The sequence below is a fragment of the Xyrauchen texanus genome, chromosome 42 (genome assembly GCF_025860055.1).
Source record: "Xyrauchen texanus isolate HMW12.3.18 chromosome 42, RBS_HiC_50CHRs, whole genome shotgun sequence".
Lineage (NCBI taxonomy): Eukaryota > Metazoa > Chordata > Actinopteri > Cypriniformes > Catostomidae > Xyrauchen > Xyrauchen texanus.
In genome coordinates, this window is record NC_068317.1 from 12,338,455 (window position 1) to 12,353,635 (window position 15,181).

Here is a 15,181-nt window from a genome sequence, read left to right on the forward strand (position 1 = left end):
GTGAGGGTTTTGTGTTTGGTAGTTCAGGGAACAGACACAGTCTCTATGTGATATCTAGGTAATACAGTCTCTATGTGTTGTAGTTTGTGTGACCTGTGTGACATCTCAAGGCAGCTAGCAGATGTTTGGATTAACCGGTTTGTCTGCTTCCTGACCTGGGCCCAGTTAGTCAAATACTATAATTATTAAGATTATGAGCCAAATTACTAGAGAGGAGAGGGGCACCTTCCCTGGAAATTTCAAGCATTCTAAATCCATGCTGCCCCATCTGTCAAGTCATTTACATGTTTTCAATATGCAAGATAATATCGGCTCTCCATGAAGGGTCTGGGATCCTTGCACATGTTTTGTTCGTAATTAAAACGAAGTGATAGCATATTTCAATCTCTCAGTCTTGACCTTGTTCTCATTTTGTTTTTCCACAGATGTCGCTCTTACGAGGACTGTTGTGGGACGCGCTGCTGTGTCCGAGCCCTCTCCATCCAGAGGCTGTGGTATTTCTGGTACAGACTATGGTTTTCTTCTCCTTTCATTTTTGCTGGGTTTTTGTTGTTGTTGTTGTTGTTGTTGTTTGTTTTGTTTTTACAAAGCAGCCTACTTTTCGGTCATTGACCAAAATGGTGCGATTTGTGATAGATATTTTCAGATAATTGTTTTTTGTTGTTGTTGTTGTTGTTTTGTTTTTGGTTTTTTTCAATCATTTAATTTCTGCTGAACTTCAAAAATCATATTTTTCCCCCTCAAGCCTTAAGTACCAGTTGCCATCAGTGTTGGGTATAATGCATTATTAAGTATTTAATTAATGTAATTAAAACAATTTTCATTGAAAATATTAAAGTAAGGGATTACTGTTAATTTTTCAGTAATTTAATTAGTTACTTCTGATGTAATTACATTAAACAATTCTATATAAAACAATAGTGAATGTAAAATAAAAATGTAACGTCTAATGTTAAAATGTATGATTTCTAATTTAATGGAGCCCCCTTAAAGGTGGGGTATGTGATTTTCTTTTTTGACCATTTTTTCAAAATAACTTGAAATCCTATTCCTAACCCACTTACTGGCTGTAAATTAGAAGCACTGAAATGAAAATTAAGCAATTTAATCATCTGTGGAACGGGCAGGACTCGAAAAACTCCAGCCAATCATTTTCAAGACCATCTAGAATCATTGGACAGAAAATGTGTCAATCAAACGGTCGTACCATGCCCCCCTCCCCCACCACCCTGGCTGGCGTGTCCCGTTAGTGCGCATACTCAAAGCTCGTGACCCAGTAACAGGAAGCGATTGTATTTATGTATGGAGAATAGAGCTTTTATAGCTTAGTGGGGTTGTTCCACATTTCTATGAATCCTGTTTTGAATAGAAGGCCGCTGTACAGACGCCAGGGCTGGCTATGTTCTTTTTTTTACAGTTATGAGAAAATCAGCTCTACACCTTTCAAGAGTGGTATGCGAACCCCTCCTCCTGCTGTGTCAACAATTTGCTCTGAAAAATTGTCTGACAGGTGAATGCACTGTTTGACTAGTGAGTCTAGAACACTGCTAGAACACTGCGCATCTGAGTTTTCGGCTCGTGCATGATTGCTGGCGTCCATGTTTTTCGAATGGGTGGAGTCAGGGCCAGCGTTGGAGGAGAGAAGGTAGGACCTTAGAGTTGTGTATTTTCAAAATCTGCCGGCCGTTTTGCAAATCACATACCCCACCTTTAAATTATTTGGCCAATTCATGCATATTTAATTTTATATGATTTATAAGTAATTAGTAATAAGTAATGCAATTACATTTCAGAAAGAGTAATTAGTACAGTAATATAATTACACTGTAGAAAATGTAATTAGTAGTTAGCATATAATTAGAATAACTTACCAAACATTGGTTGCTGTAAGTGCCATTGACATTCACTGTAAATTCTAATGTTCAGTTTACTTTAAAAAAAAAATTGGAATCCAATTGCCTTATTTTTGCAAAGCAAACCTAAAGGTAAAATTTAAGTCAAGTTACTAATCAGCTAAAAGTATAGAGAACATGCTATTCCTGGGTAAGTTAAGTAAAAAATATCAAGTTAGCTGAATATGTCCATTTCAGTTAATATACACAATAATGTGTACTAATCTTACTTAAGACTTAGCAGGAAATAAGCAAAAAAAGTATTTAAAGCTGTGGTGACTAGAAAAACTTCAATTTCCTGCCTTTCATCAAGTAAAGTGAACACATTTATTAGTAAAACTAATGCAAAAGGCACTTATAACAAGTTTGAAATTCTCAAAAGTTTATTTTTTCTCAATAAAAGCTAGACAGCTCTTGAATGACCACTGAGGGCATGTGGAGTTTGGGCAGTCATGTCTTCAGGGACAACACCAGTCTGAAGTCTGCATCTACATCTAAATCCTAAGAGTAAAAAATTGAATTTTTTTTTTTTTATTTAAGTCGTATGGACTACTTTTATGGTGCCTTTTTGTAGCTTGACAGCTCTAGGCCAGCATCTACCTTATTAGTATGGAAAAGAGCAGCAGGGACATTTTACATGACATGTCTTTTTCTATGTTCCATGAAATAAATACGGTTCCCAATCCATGTGACTTTATTTTGTACGTGGAACACAAACAGTTGATTTTTTAAGAATATCCTGCACTGTTAGACACCACTGTGCTTTTTTTTTTACAGTAACGTACTGACAACACTGTTGCTAGCTTGTTAATGTGGAAATCTTATTACAGTAAGGTACTGCCATTGCTGTGTACAGTAATTACAGATTACTGTAATTGATAGCTGAGGTAATGTATATTACTGTAAAAATATAAATTGTACAGGAACTAGCTATAATTATGTAATGCATTATTTATTTTTATGTTTTATATTATTAAGTATATATAATTTAATATTAATAATAATTTTAAAAAAAATGTATTATTATTATTGGAGCATGGCAGCAATAGAGGAATTAAAGCATAACTATTTGTAGGAGTAGTCATTGTCACTGTTCTAACATTTTAACAACTTTTGAAAGTCTATAGTAACTTAGTAACCAAAATGTAGTGTTTACTACATTTTGGTTACTAAGTTACTATGATTTTCATAGCATGGTAAACTATTTGCTTTCACAGTGTTGGGGAGTACTATAGGGAGATGCATTCCCCATTATATTTAGATTTGCGGTCAATAAATATGCATTTTTAATGGCCAATTATGAAACTATGAACCCCTAACCCTAGTTAATCCAGTAGATGTGGTGACTCACCCTCATGCCATCCCAGATGTGTATGACTTTCTTTCTATTGCTGAACAAAATCGAAGATTTTTAGAAGTATATCTCAGCTCTTTAGATCCATACAATATAGGTGAAGTGAAGGGGTGTCAACATTTTTAAGCTCCAAAATCCACACATGGGTACTCCAGACAACTCTGGTGGTTAAATATATATCTCCTGAAGCGATATGATAGGTGTGGGTGAGAAACAGTTCAATATTTAAGTCCTTTTTTAACTAAAAATGATCCTCCCTGTTCAGTAAATTTCCACTTTATTTTCACTTTCTCATTCTCCATCTTCTGTTTATGGTAATTCACATCCTTCTTGCATATTGCCCCTTATTGGGCAGGATGAGAGAATTTATGACAAAAAAAGACTTAAATATTGATCTGTTGCTCACCCACACCTATCATATTATGTCTGAACACATCTTAACCACTGGAGTCGTATGGATTACTTTATGCTCCCATTATGTGGATTTTGAGTTTAAAAATGTTGGCACACATTCACTTGCATTGTATGAACCTACAGAGCTGAAATATTCTTCTAAATATCTTAATTTGTGTTCAGCAGAAGAAATAAATTAATACACATCTGGGATGGCATGAGGGTGAGTAAATCATTAGAGCATTTACATTTTTGGGTGAACTATCCCTTTATGTATTAACCCCAAACTAAACCCTTCAATATTTCAACCCTGTCACAGTAAGAATGAATATACTGGTATACAAATGTTGATATTATCAGTCAGTTTTGGTGTGCCTTGAATTATGTCACATTATACTTGAAACTAAAAATATATTTGACATTTCAAGCATGAAACTGAGACAGCCTAAGATAATAAATATTATCACACCACACTACTGTGCATGATTTTCAACCAGTATGCTTGTGTTTTGTGCCAATAGCAAAAAAAAAAAAAAAAAAATTTAAATAAAAAAACATTTCTCACCATAACAGAGATCTTTTGACTTTGACAGGGCCAACATAAGTGTAAACATAAATATTAAATATTGATAAAGACTGTACAACATAGGCTTGTATAAAAGATGGAGAAACTTAAAACTGGTTGAACCTTATGGTCAAAAAAAGAGAGAAAATGTGGAATGGCAGTCCTCAGAAAGATCAAAACATTATTTTTAAAAGGAAAAAAATGTCCCAGCATAACAGGGTTGAAAAGATTGCAGGGACACAGATAAATTCTGCCTTTTCTCAGAAAGTGCTAAAAAAAAAAAAAAAAAAAAAAATATATATATGTATATATAATTCTAAATAACCCATTACAATTAATTATAGGGACATGCAAATCGTCTGATAGAACAATGCAAAAAAAAAAAAAAAAAAAAAGATTTGAAAGGAAAACTTGTGCATTGCAAATATTAAGAATTGAATCTATCAAAAAAATGTTACAAATCCAGTTTATTGAATCAGTTATACCGTAAGTCATGGGGACACAAATGAGGCTCAAATGGCATGGTTCAAAGGGTCCAGAGTGAGACCTTTGTTCTCAGGGTACAGATCAGTCAACATGTAGCTTAACCCAGTAGTCTTATTTTTCCAGGTCAGGTCACAAATATATTGTGCATTGATGACACACATAGTTGTCTAAGATATGTAGTTAATGATATACAGTAGTTCCCCCCAAAATACTCCAAAAGTTCTATCATCAATTACTCACACTTCAGTTCTCGTCCCCCATGAACTGTGTACTGTCGTACTGTGGTCATTTGCATTGCAATCAGTTGAGCTACCTTCTAAGTCGGGCTTGAATAGGCTTTTAAATGTAGTTGGTTTTTGTAATGCATACATGAATGTAAAATGTATCACCTGACAAGTCATACGCTATAGTAAATGTGTTTAGATGTCAAAAGAGAGCATTGTGTTACATAAGAGAGTGAAAATTATGTTTATGAACTAATAATCAATTTTTTTCTATGAAAGGAATGAAAAGTTATTGTTGTTGCATCACCTCTAGTGTTTGTTTCACCTGGAAATTGCTGTGATACGTACCACGAGTCACGTAAAAATAATTTAGCAGAAATGTAGGTAATGTTTTTCTTTGAGACCAGGAAGGAACTGTCCCTTTAAGAACAAAAACAACGCAGCTATGGAGCCTTTTTTTGTTAGTTTTTTGTCTTTTTATATTCAATATGAATCTGCACCTTCATGGCCCAATGACTTTGCCAGCAACACTCAGAAAAGGCATATTGGGTCTTTTTATGGGCTTCAGGTGTCAACACAGATTTCGGATAGCATCAACCTCATTTTCTCATTTCATCTTTCACCATCAGCTTTTATTCACATCAGCATTCCGAAATTGCTATTCAGACCTACCACTCTCTTTAGAGCAGGGGTCATTGGTTTGCCCTTCTGAATCAGTGCCCAGTGTCCATTGAAACTGTGTGCAAACTTCAAGTGATGCCACATTAAACCAATTCCCTTCCATCAGTCATACCTTGGATGTCTTTGAACAGTCAGTCATAAGACACATAAAAGAGGTTATATAGGGTATACACTTAAAAGAGGGTCTAGATTTAGCTAGAAGTGTGATCAGTAGTGCTCAATCGTGCTTATGCATGACACTGATTTACACTCAAAGGGGGAAGTTCAACAGTTGCTCCACTTTTGCACTCTGAATTTCACTGCAAAAACCTGCTTCTTATTCACTAACCACCACCAAACCAGTTTAACCAGGCACTGTTTGTATAGTGGTGTGGCATGCTTATTTAATTTGGATAATTTATTCAAAAAGATTCTCAGTTTTGGTTGATACTGGTGGTGATTCTAGAAGAATATGTCTATTAGATTATTCCTTCTTTCCAATAGGCTGTTGCTGATGATGGGAGTGCTCTTTTGCTGCGGTGCAGGCTTTTTCCTTCGCAGACGGATGTATCCTTCTCCGCTCAGTGATGAGCCTGCTTTTAACGTGTCCTTCACCAGACAGCCTGTCGGCACGCCTGGTGAGTGTATCATTGTCGTTTAATTCCCACATGTCATTATGTTCTCTTGAATGCATATATGCACATAGACATTAGTGTTGGGGAGTAGTTAACTAAAAGTAACAACGCTACTAAACTAACCACATTTTTCACGGAACCGTGAGAGTAGTTCTGCTATTTTAACAATAGTGTAATGTTTAATATTTCCAACAACTAGCGATGTAGTGTCACAAAATGCTCCTTTTGTCATATTGTATTTTGAACGCAGCAATAGAGCCGAGGGAGTTATTAAACGCGCTCACCTAAACCGTCCTCTCTCTCATATAGCGCTGGGACAGCCAAATCATTTAAGTGAAACAGTTCTTTCGGACAGTTCATGTAAATGATACCGTTAAAAAAAGACAATTCTGTTATATTTAGCTTTGGGAACTCTGATTCATTATAGTGAGTCGGTTCGTTCGGACAGTTCATTCTAATGAACTATTTCAGATAAATGATTTACTAAATATATGATTCAAATATTTAGTGTATTGCTGCTGTTTATCACTATATTTCAGTTCAGTTATATGAAATAGTTTTTTTTCCTAGTTTATTAGTTTATATTAAGTATACATTTATGTTCAATTTGTTCATGTTGTCACCCTATTTGTCTAACCTTTACAAAAATGAACCATGGTTTTACTTTAGTAATATTGTAGTAACCATGACTGCAGGTAACATGGTTAATTTGGGGGTAACTATGGTTTTACTTCAAATACCATGTTTAAGTTATGTTTATTCTCTCCACATGCCCCTCACAAAGTGCCTTCCAGAAAGGTCATGTATTTGTCCCATTTCTTACCATATACAACTAATCTACCAAGCATCTTGACATCTTTGGACATCTTTAGAATGCTGTCACCCTGCCCAATTCGGGGAACCATTCTTGAAATGAAAGATCAGGAAGCTACAATTTTAAAGTAGCTTCCTCAACACTGGAAATATGCTATAATTGATTATATTAATTGTAGCAAATGTTTAGAGAAATAGTTTACCCAAAAATTAAAATTTTGTCATCATTAACTGACCCTGATGTCATTCCAAACCTGTAGGTCTATGACTTTCTTTCTTGTGTGGAACACAAAATGATGAATTTTGAAGGACGCCCCATTCGCTGACTTTAGGACATTCATAACTTTAGTAGTGTCATAAAAGTAGTCAATGTGACTCCATCATATTCCAAGTCTACTGAAGGCATTTCCATGAGAAACAACCCAAAATGTTTGCGTCGCACTTGTGACTCACCATTGCTGGAACTGCTGCACACGTGGAGAGTTTCAAATCAATTTAGGCTCTATTTGCTGCTTTAGAAAGCAGCTGTCCATGTAGGCAGTAGAAATGGAGGCATTTGTTGCATTCAGCGATGTCAATACTCTTTCTGGCCAGCAGTTTCAGTCATTATATCTATGCTGCTGCTACAAAAGATGGCAAACATTCACAATTGGTGTTTTTAAGCAGCCGGATAAGGTTGAAATTAACTTATAGAATCTTCCTCACTACTGGGGTCTTAAACAGACAGTTATTATTACTGTGCTCTTGCTAGAAGCCAAGGCTGGCACCTCACCACAGACTTGATTTATTTCACCATCTCTCTGTGCCAAACAAGCAGAAAATTGCAAATGAGCCACACTTGTGTGTGAGCAGATATGTTGCCAACATATGGCCTTCAGCATCCTGCTGTTCTGAACAGATGAAGTAAACAGTATTTCTGGACAACCAATTTTGTAAGCTGCTGCATTTATTGCTAGCTATTTTTTCACACGTTTGGTGCATCACGTTCTATTATAACAATCAGTGCTTAAATTGGCAGCAAAATAAGGGTATAGTTTGGATCTTGAAAGTAATATTCTGAGGTGTTTTTAAAGTAGACCATGGGTCAGCACGTGTGGCAACATTGGCACACGGAGGGGTAATCACTGGCACACCAGCAACAGTCAGAGAGAAGTAGACTATTTTATTTATATAAATTCCACACCTGCATTCAAATCTACATCTTGGTGTAATCATTTCTCATGATCAGGGAAGGTGTTTTCTTGAGCTGAATTGTAGTCTAAACAAATAGTTAAAATGCTACGAGACTGCAGTATACCCAGGGCTGCATTAATGCAAGGGCTTACCTGGGCTTAAGCCTGGGGGCACAGGTGCTGTATTTTCCTTTCAACTTTCTCGGAAGGCATATGTAAAAGCGTTCAGCGGGTCATATAAATAAAACAGCCAGTCTCGCCATACAGTTAAAAGAGCCAATCATCTTTTAGATACAGACATCACTTGTCAATCAACACTAGAACACACATTAGCTATACAAGCCAACAAATGTGCATTTTTTAGCTTAATATGAGGTGTAAAAAAAACACACAATTTATGATTCCAGTATAGCTTGTTTGCACATGACGTCACTGCATTGCTGTGGCGCAAAATGTAGATGGAGGGCAGGAAGTAATTTTCTACATAGGAAGCACTATCATAAACTCAAAATGCTTATGTTTTGCGTTGTTTACTGTTGCTCAAATTGATCAAAACGAGAAACCGCTAAGGAGATTTTATCGTGTACCAAAAGTTGTTGTTCATAAGGGGAAAAATGCAAGAAATTGACTGAAAAACGTTGGAAAATATGGCTTGTAAACCTGCGTCTGCGGTCGGGAGGAGGCGAGTCGCATAATGTGCAGTGACCACTTCGTCAAAGGTAAGTTAATACAACTTATGTCGCTATGTTTTTGTAACGTTAGCTTTTTCCATACTTTGTAAAGTTAAATTCATAGTTTTTCTTTGTTTATACCCCTGTAATTGAACAAAAATATTAGCAAAGCTAACTACAAAGTCTTTGCAGGGTGCAGCCTTATTGCTACGGTGTTGTTCTCTATAGGCTGCCCTGGTGCTTTAAATGATTTTGAGTTTGTAGACTGGGTTATCCTCGGTTATCAGAAAGGTAAGCCCATGTCAGAAGCATTGCATATACGAGAGGAGAGGATGACATCCAGAGAGTCCAGACGGAGCCCGACATGCTGAGACGATTCGGGTCTGGCTCGGGCCAATTTATTTTTTAATATATAGGGCTCCCTTTAACTTCTCTCCTTTCATAGTGCCCATAATCGCGCACTAAAATAATACAAGTAATATATAGCCTATAATTATAAATAAAATCATATATTATAATACTATAATATTATACATAGCCTATAGGCATGTACATGTGCATTAGCATACACGTGACAGTTCACAGTTGACCATGCAGAGCATCAGGGAGAAGTTGGAGCTTGGGGAGTTTCTAAAACTTCCTAATGCTTCTGGAAAAGCATCATTTTGGAAGAATTTCGATTTTATTACCACAAAAAACAAGAAGCCAATTGGTCATGTGCAGTGCAGAATCTACAAAACTATTCTTGCTCATGACAGCAAAAAAACAGGAACATCTCACCTACAATGGCATGTCGAGCACGGCTGCACTACAGCTAGCTCTATTACCACGAGACAGTTATCAATGTCTGAGTTCTTCTCGAAGCCAGTGCCAGCTAATGCTAAATCCCAAGTCACCAATATGTGTGTGGATTTCTGCTGCGAAGACATACGGCCATTTCAAACGGTGGCTGGAGGCGGATTTATAAATTTAGCCCAGGAACTAATTAACGCCGGGGCAGTCTATGGTCGCTTGTCTGCTGAAAAGTTGTTGCCTGAATCCACAAATGTCTGCCACGAAATGGCAACAACAAAAAGAGAAGTGATTGTTGCTGAGATAAAAGAGGTAATATGTTCAGTTAATGTTGGGATGACCACAGACATGTGGACTGATGATTACTGCAAGGTCAGTTACATGGTGATTACATGTCACTATATAACATCAGATTTCAAGTTGAAGAGTAATGTACTCACAACTGCCATGTTCCCTCACGATGATGCTAAAACAGCTGAAAATATCTGCAAGGAATTGCAGAAGCAGCTTGTGTCAATTCTGAAGTTTGATCCCTCTGTAATGACTAAGGTGGTGTGGGTAACAGACCAAGGTTCGAATATTGTTGCTGCATTATGACCTTACCGGCGCTTGGACTGTCAGGATCACATCTACAACACGGTCCTCCGACATGCCTTGGACATCACTGAGTTGTCAGAAACAGTCCCAGAGGTTGGTGCAACGTTGCTGGCTGTTAAGAAAGTAGTCCGGTTTGTGAAACAAAGCCAACAAAGGAGTTGGAAGGGGATCAATATCCAACTTTGAACCTTGTTGTGTTGTGGCACGAGAAGCTGACGCATCATTCCCAGCCAGTAAGCACTGACATGCCTTATCAAGCTACCATCCGCCAGCGCCACTTGGAGTGGATTGGCAAGAAGGTCCAGATTCAGCCACTCCATAAACTGGCAATATTCCTGTGGCCAAAATTCAACCTGTTGCGGATGTTCTGTGCTACTGAGAGAGATACCATCCTGCAAGATGCGAAGAGTTGGATCGCAAGTTATCGAGCAACCGGTGGAAATGTGACTGAGGAGTCAGCTAGCTGCCCGCCGCCACCGGCAGCAAAAAAGAGAATACTGTCAAACTTCGAATTTGAGTGGGAGAATGTCACCCAGGGTGATGAGACAGCTGTGGATGAGGTTCACATATACCTCAACCTTAACCAGAAAATGGAATTTGACGATGAAGATTTGCTGGGTTGGTGGAGTGAACATGAGAAGACCCTTCCTTTGCTGTCAAGTCTCGCCCGTCATGTGTTGAGCATACATGCAATCAGCAGTAGCAGCGAACGCATTTTCAGCACAGCAGGGAGGACGCTGGAGGAGAGGAGAACCGCTCTGAAGCCTTCAACGGTGGATGTGATTCTTTTTCTTCACAACATCACCAATAAACAGTGACAGTTCAGCCTGTACTCAGTTCAACAGATTATTATAAATTTTTTACGTTAGCCAGTTGGCGAAGAGTTCTTTGAAACATTGTTCTCCAGTTTCTGTAAAGTTACTTCACATCAAAGAAAGGTAGGCCGTACATCTTTATTTACTTGTTTGCTGCTGGATCACGTAGCTTGGCTATTATCTACTGCATGCTTTTACTTTTCTGTAATGGATAGTCGGTAATAATATTTCTGGGCATGATTGCCGGTGGCACTGTAACTTTATATTTGAGGCCTATAATAACTTAACCTATAGATTAGAGAGAGCGCGCGTCAGAGAGCTTGAATATTGACTTCGGGCTCGGGCTGAATAATTGCAGATGTTTTCGTGCTGGGGCTGGGCTAGGGCTTGAACCCTATGGGCCAGGGCCGGGCTAGGGCTGGAGTTTTTGGCCCGTGCAGGGCTCTAGTCCAGAGACGATCAACATAGACACGAGGAAGGCAAGACCCAACCACTAACAAAAAAGTTGTATGCTTCCATACTTTTGTATGCTTTCATTTATTTTCTGGAGTAGAATGAAGGTAGTTGCTTATATCTACTGCCTCGATGGCAGGTAAGTATTTCAATTCAGCTGAAAAATCGCTCCTCTTCATAACATAAGGATCACGTCCAACATATGTTGTGATTTTCTGTTTATATCTTTCTTTCGTAATCACGTCTAAACTAGTACAGTACTTACTTTCCTCCATCTCGTCCATTCTGCATTTCACTTCCTGCCCTCCATCTGATTTTCGTGCATCATCAGAATAACGTGAATGCAAACAAGTTCGATTTTTTGGCTGATTTGAAATCTTTGTAATCTTGACCAACAGAACAAAATCTTGATTTTGGTCTTTCTCTATTCAAGTAGATAGGAGCTAAACTTGCATGACTGGAAATAGCCTGCCGGGAGCATTCCTAATGGCTGACAATGGACTGACTTGCTAGAAAGACTTTGAAGTTACTCAACACAAGAATCTGTCCAATCTGTTGAATAGCTCATCAAAGATATGTACTCGTCATGACAACAGTATTCACAGGAAAAATAACCGCTTTTCTGGCACGCAAATACTTTTCAGTGATCTGTTACAACCCTTATGTTTAAAATATTTACTAAAAGGGATAGTTGACCCCGAAATAAACATTCTCTCATCATTTCCTCACCCTCATGCCATCCCAAATGTGTATGACTTTCTTTCTGCAGAACACAAATTAAGCTTTTTTAAATAATATTTAAGCTCTTTTGGTCCATACTGTGCTAGTGAATGCTGGTCAGAAATTTGAAGCTGCAAAAAGCACATAAAGGCAGCATAAAATAATTTAACCAGTGGTTAAATCCATATAATCAAAAGCAATATGATAGGTGTGGGTGAGAAACAGATCAAAATGTAAGTCTTTTTTACTCTAAATCTCCACTTTCAATTTCACATCTGACTGTCACATGCAGCACCTGTTTAGTTTAACTTTCACATCTGAAAGAGAAAGTGGAGATTTAAGGTAAAAAAAAAAAAAAAGCCAAGGACTTATATATTGATCTGTCAGAGCTGAGATATTTTTACTAAAGAAATCATAATTTGTGTTCAGCAGAAGAAAGAAAGATATACACACCTGGGATGGTATGAGGGTGAAGAAATGATGAGGAAAATTTTAATTGTTAGTTGAACTATCTCGTTCTACCAACATTCTTACTATAAAAATGTTAATTTATCATTATAATTATATATATGTATATATATGTATATGTGTGTGTGTGTGTACCAAGAAATTGGTACTTTCATTCACCAAAGTGGAATTCAACTGATCACAATGTAGTCACGACATTAATAATGTGAAAAAATTACTATTACAATTTGAAAAAATATGTTCAGAACTTCTTAAACTATTTCAAAGAGTTCTCATCAAAAAATCCTCCCCATGCAGCAATGACAGATTTGCAGATTCTTGGTATTCTAGCTGTCAGTTTGTCTAGATACTCCGGTGACATTTCACCCCACACTTCCTGTAGTGTCTTGTCGGGCACTTCTCACGCACCTTAAAGTCTAGCTGATCCCACAAAAAATATCAATGGGGTTAAGATCCAAAACACTCTTTTCCAATTATCTGTTGTCCAATGTCTGTGTTTCTTTGCCCACTCTAACTTTTTGTTTTTGTTTTTCTGTTTCAAAATTGCATTTTTCTTTGCACTTTTTCCCATAAGTCCTGCACCCCTGAATCTTGTCTTTACTGTTGTGCATGAAACTGGTGTTGAGCAGGTAGAATTCAATGAAGCTGTCAGCTGAGGACATGTGAGGTGTCTATTTCTCAAACTAGAGACTCTGATGTACTTATCCTCTTGTTTAGTTGTACATCTGGCCTTCCACATCTCTTTCTGTCCTTGTTATAGCCAGTTGTCCTTTGTCTTTGAAGACTGTAGTGTACACCTTTTGTATTAAATTTTTGAAGCAATTTCAAGCATTGTATAGCCTTCATTCCTCAAAACAATGATTGACTGATGAGTTTCTAGAGAAAGCCGTTTCTTTTTTGCCATGTTTGACCTAATATTGTCCTTAAGACATGCCAGACTATTGCATACTAGGGCAACTCAAAAACAAACACAAAGACAATGTTAAGCTTCATTTAATGAACCAAATAGTTTTAAACTGTGTTTGATATAATGGCAAGTGATTTTCTAGTACCAAATTAGCAATTTAGCATGATTACTCAAGGATAAGGTGTTGGAGTGATGGCTGCTGGAAATGGGGCGTGTCTAGATTTGATCAAAAATTACTTTTCTCAAATAGTGATGTGCTGTTTTTTACATCAGTAATGTCCTGACTATACTTTGTGATCAGTTGAATGCCACTTTGGTGAATTAAAGTACCAATTTCCTTCCAAACTTTTGGACACCAGTATGTATATATATATATAACCAGTATATACACTACCGGTCAAAGGCTTTGAAACACTTGCCTGAAATGTTTCTCATGATCTTAAAATTCTTTTGATCTGAAGGTGTATGCTTAAATGTTTGAAATTAGTTTTGTAGACAAAAATATCATTGTGCCACCCTATTAATTTATTTCATTATAAATCTACATTATATATATATATATATATATATATATATATATATATATATATATATATATATATATATATATATATATATATATAGTATATATATATAGTATATATATATGAAAATGGTTGCTTCTTCAAATGGCACAAATTGCACATAAATATATATGACTGTGCATAATAGATATGATTTGTGTGCCCTGAAACATTTACATTATGTAGTTAAAATACTAATATATTTTTGTCAGTCTCCTCAAAGAAGTGTCTTTTAGAACAATACTTATGATTCTTTTAACCATTGTGAAGTAAAGAAAAAATGTTCATAGAAAATGGTCTACAGATAACAAGTTATTTATACATTTCTTGGAATATTCAATGAATCATTTGAATCAATCAATCATTCCCTAGGATTTTATTTCTATGATAAATTAAGGAAAGGGTCTCTCTCTCATTTGTTTACAGGAAATAGTTGAATTGAAAAAACTAAATAAATTGGTTCAGTTGTGTTCCATTTTAAGACTAAACAAAGCCACCATCAATAAGAGATTCCCAGGACTTCTGTTTCATTAGCTGTGTGTATGTGTGTGTGTGTGTATATATATATATGTATATATACATTTACAAAAATATAGCAAATACTGTATTTTACATAGATAGAGGTCGACCGATTAATCGGCCGGCCGATTAATCTGCCGATTTTTTGCATTTTTTACATAATCGGCATCGGCCAATATCCACGCATATCAAGCCGATTATTAGGCAGGCGCATCTGTGGGCAGCCTAGTGTTGTTGTGGAACACGTGTTCGACGCACGCTGCCCCTAGAGTCATTTTCCAGCAGAGTGAGCTGACCTCATCCAGTGCCTAAGGAAGGAGCTAAGTTTCTTGGAGAAAACAGTAAGGGTTACATTTGTATAACTTCTTTAGATTTAATTAAAAACTTTTGATATGTTAATGCCAACTTCAAGAAAAAAACGTGACAAACGCGATAGTTGACATGACGTTCGGCTACTTTGGATATTGATAGCGTAGTTGAAG

General features: G+C 36.8%; 1 protein-coding gene across 1 annotated transcript in view; it reads left to right on the top strand.

Moving 5' to 3' along the window:
- LOC127635279 (vesicular, overexpressed in cancer, prosurvival protein 1-like) overlaps nt 1-15,181 on the top strand; it is a 106,023-nt gene that overhangs the window by 83,064 nt on the left and 7,778 nt on the right. The window contains exons 3-4 of the mRNA XM_052115189.1: nt 426-503; nt 6,079-6,212. Of these exons, the coding sequence (XP_051971149.1) occupies nt 426-503; nt 6,079-6,212 (212 nt within the window). The remainder of the gene's footprint in view (nt 1-425; nt 504-6,078; nt 6,213-15,181) is intronic.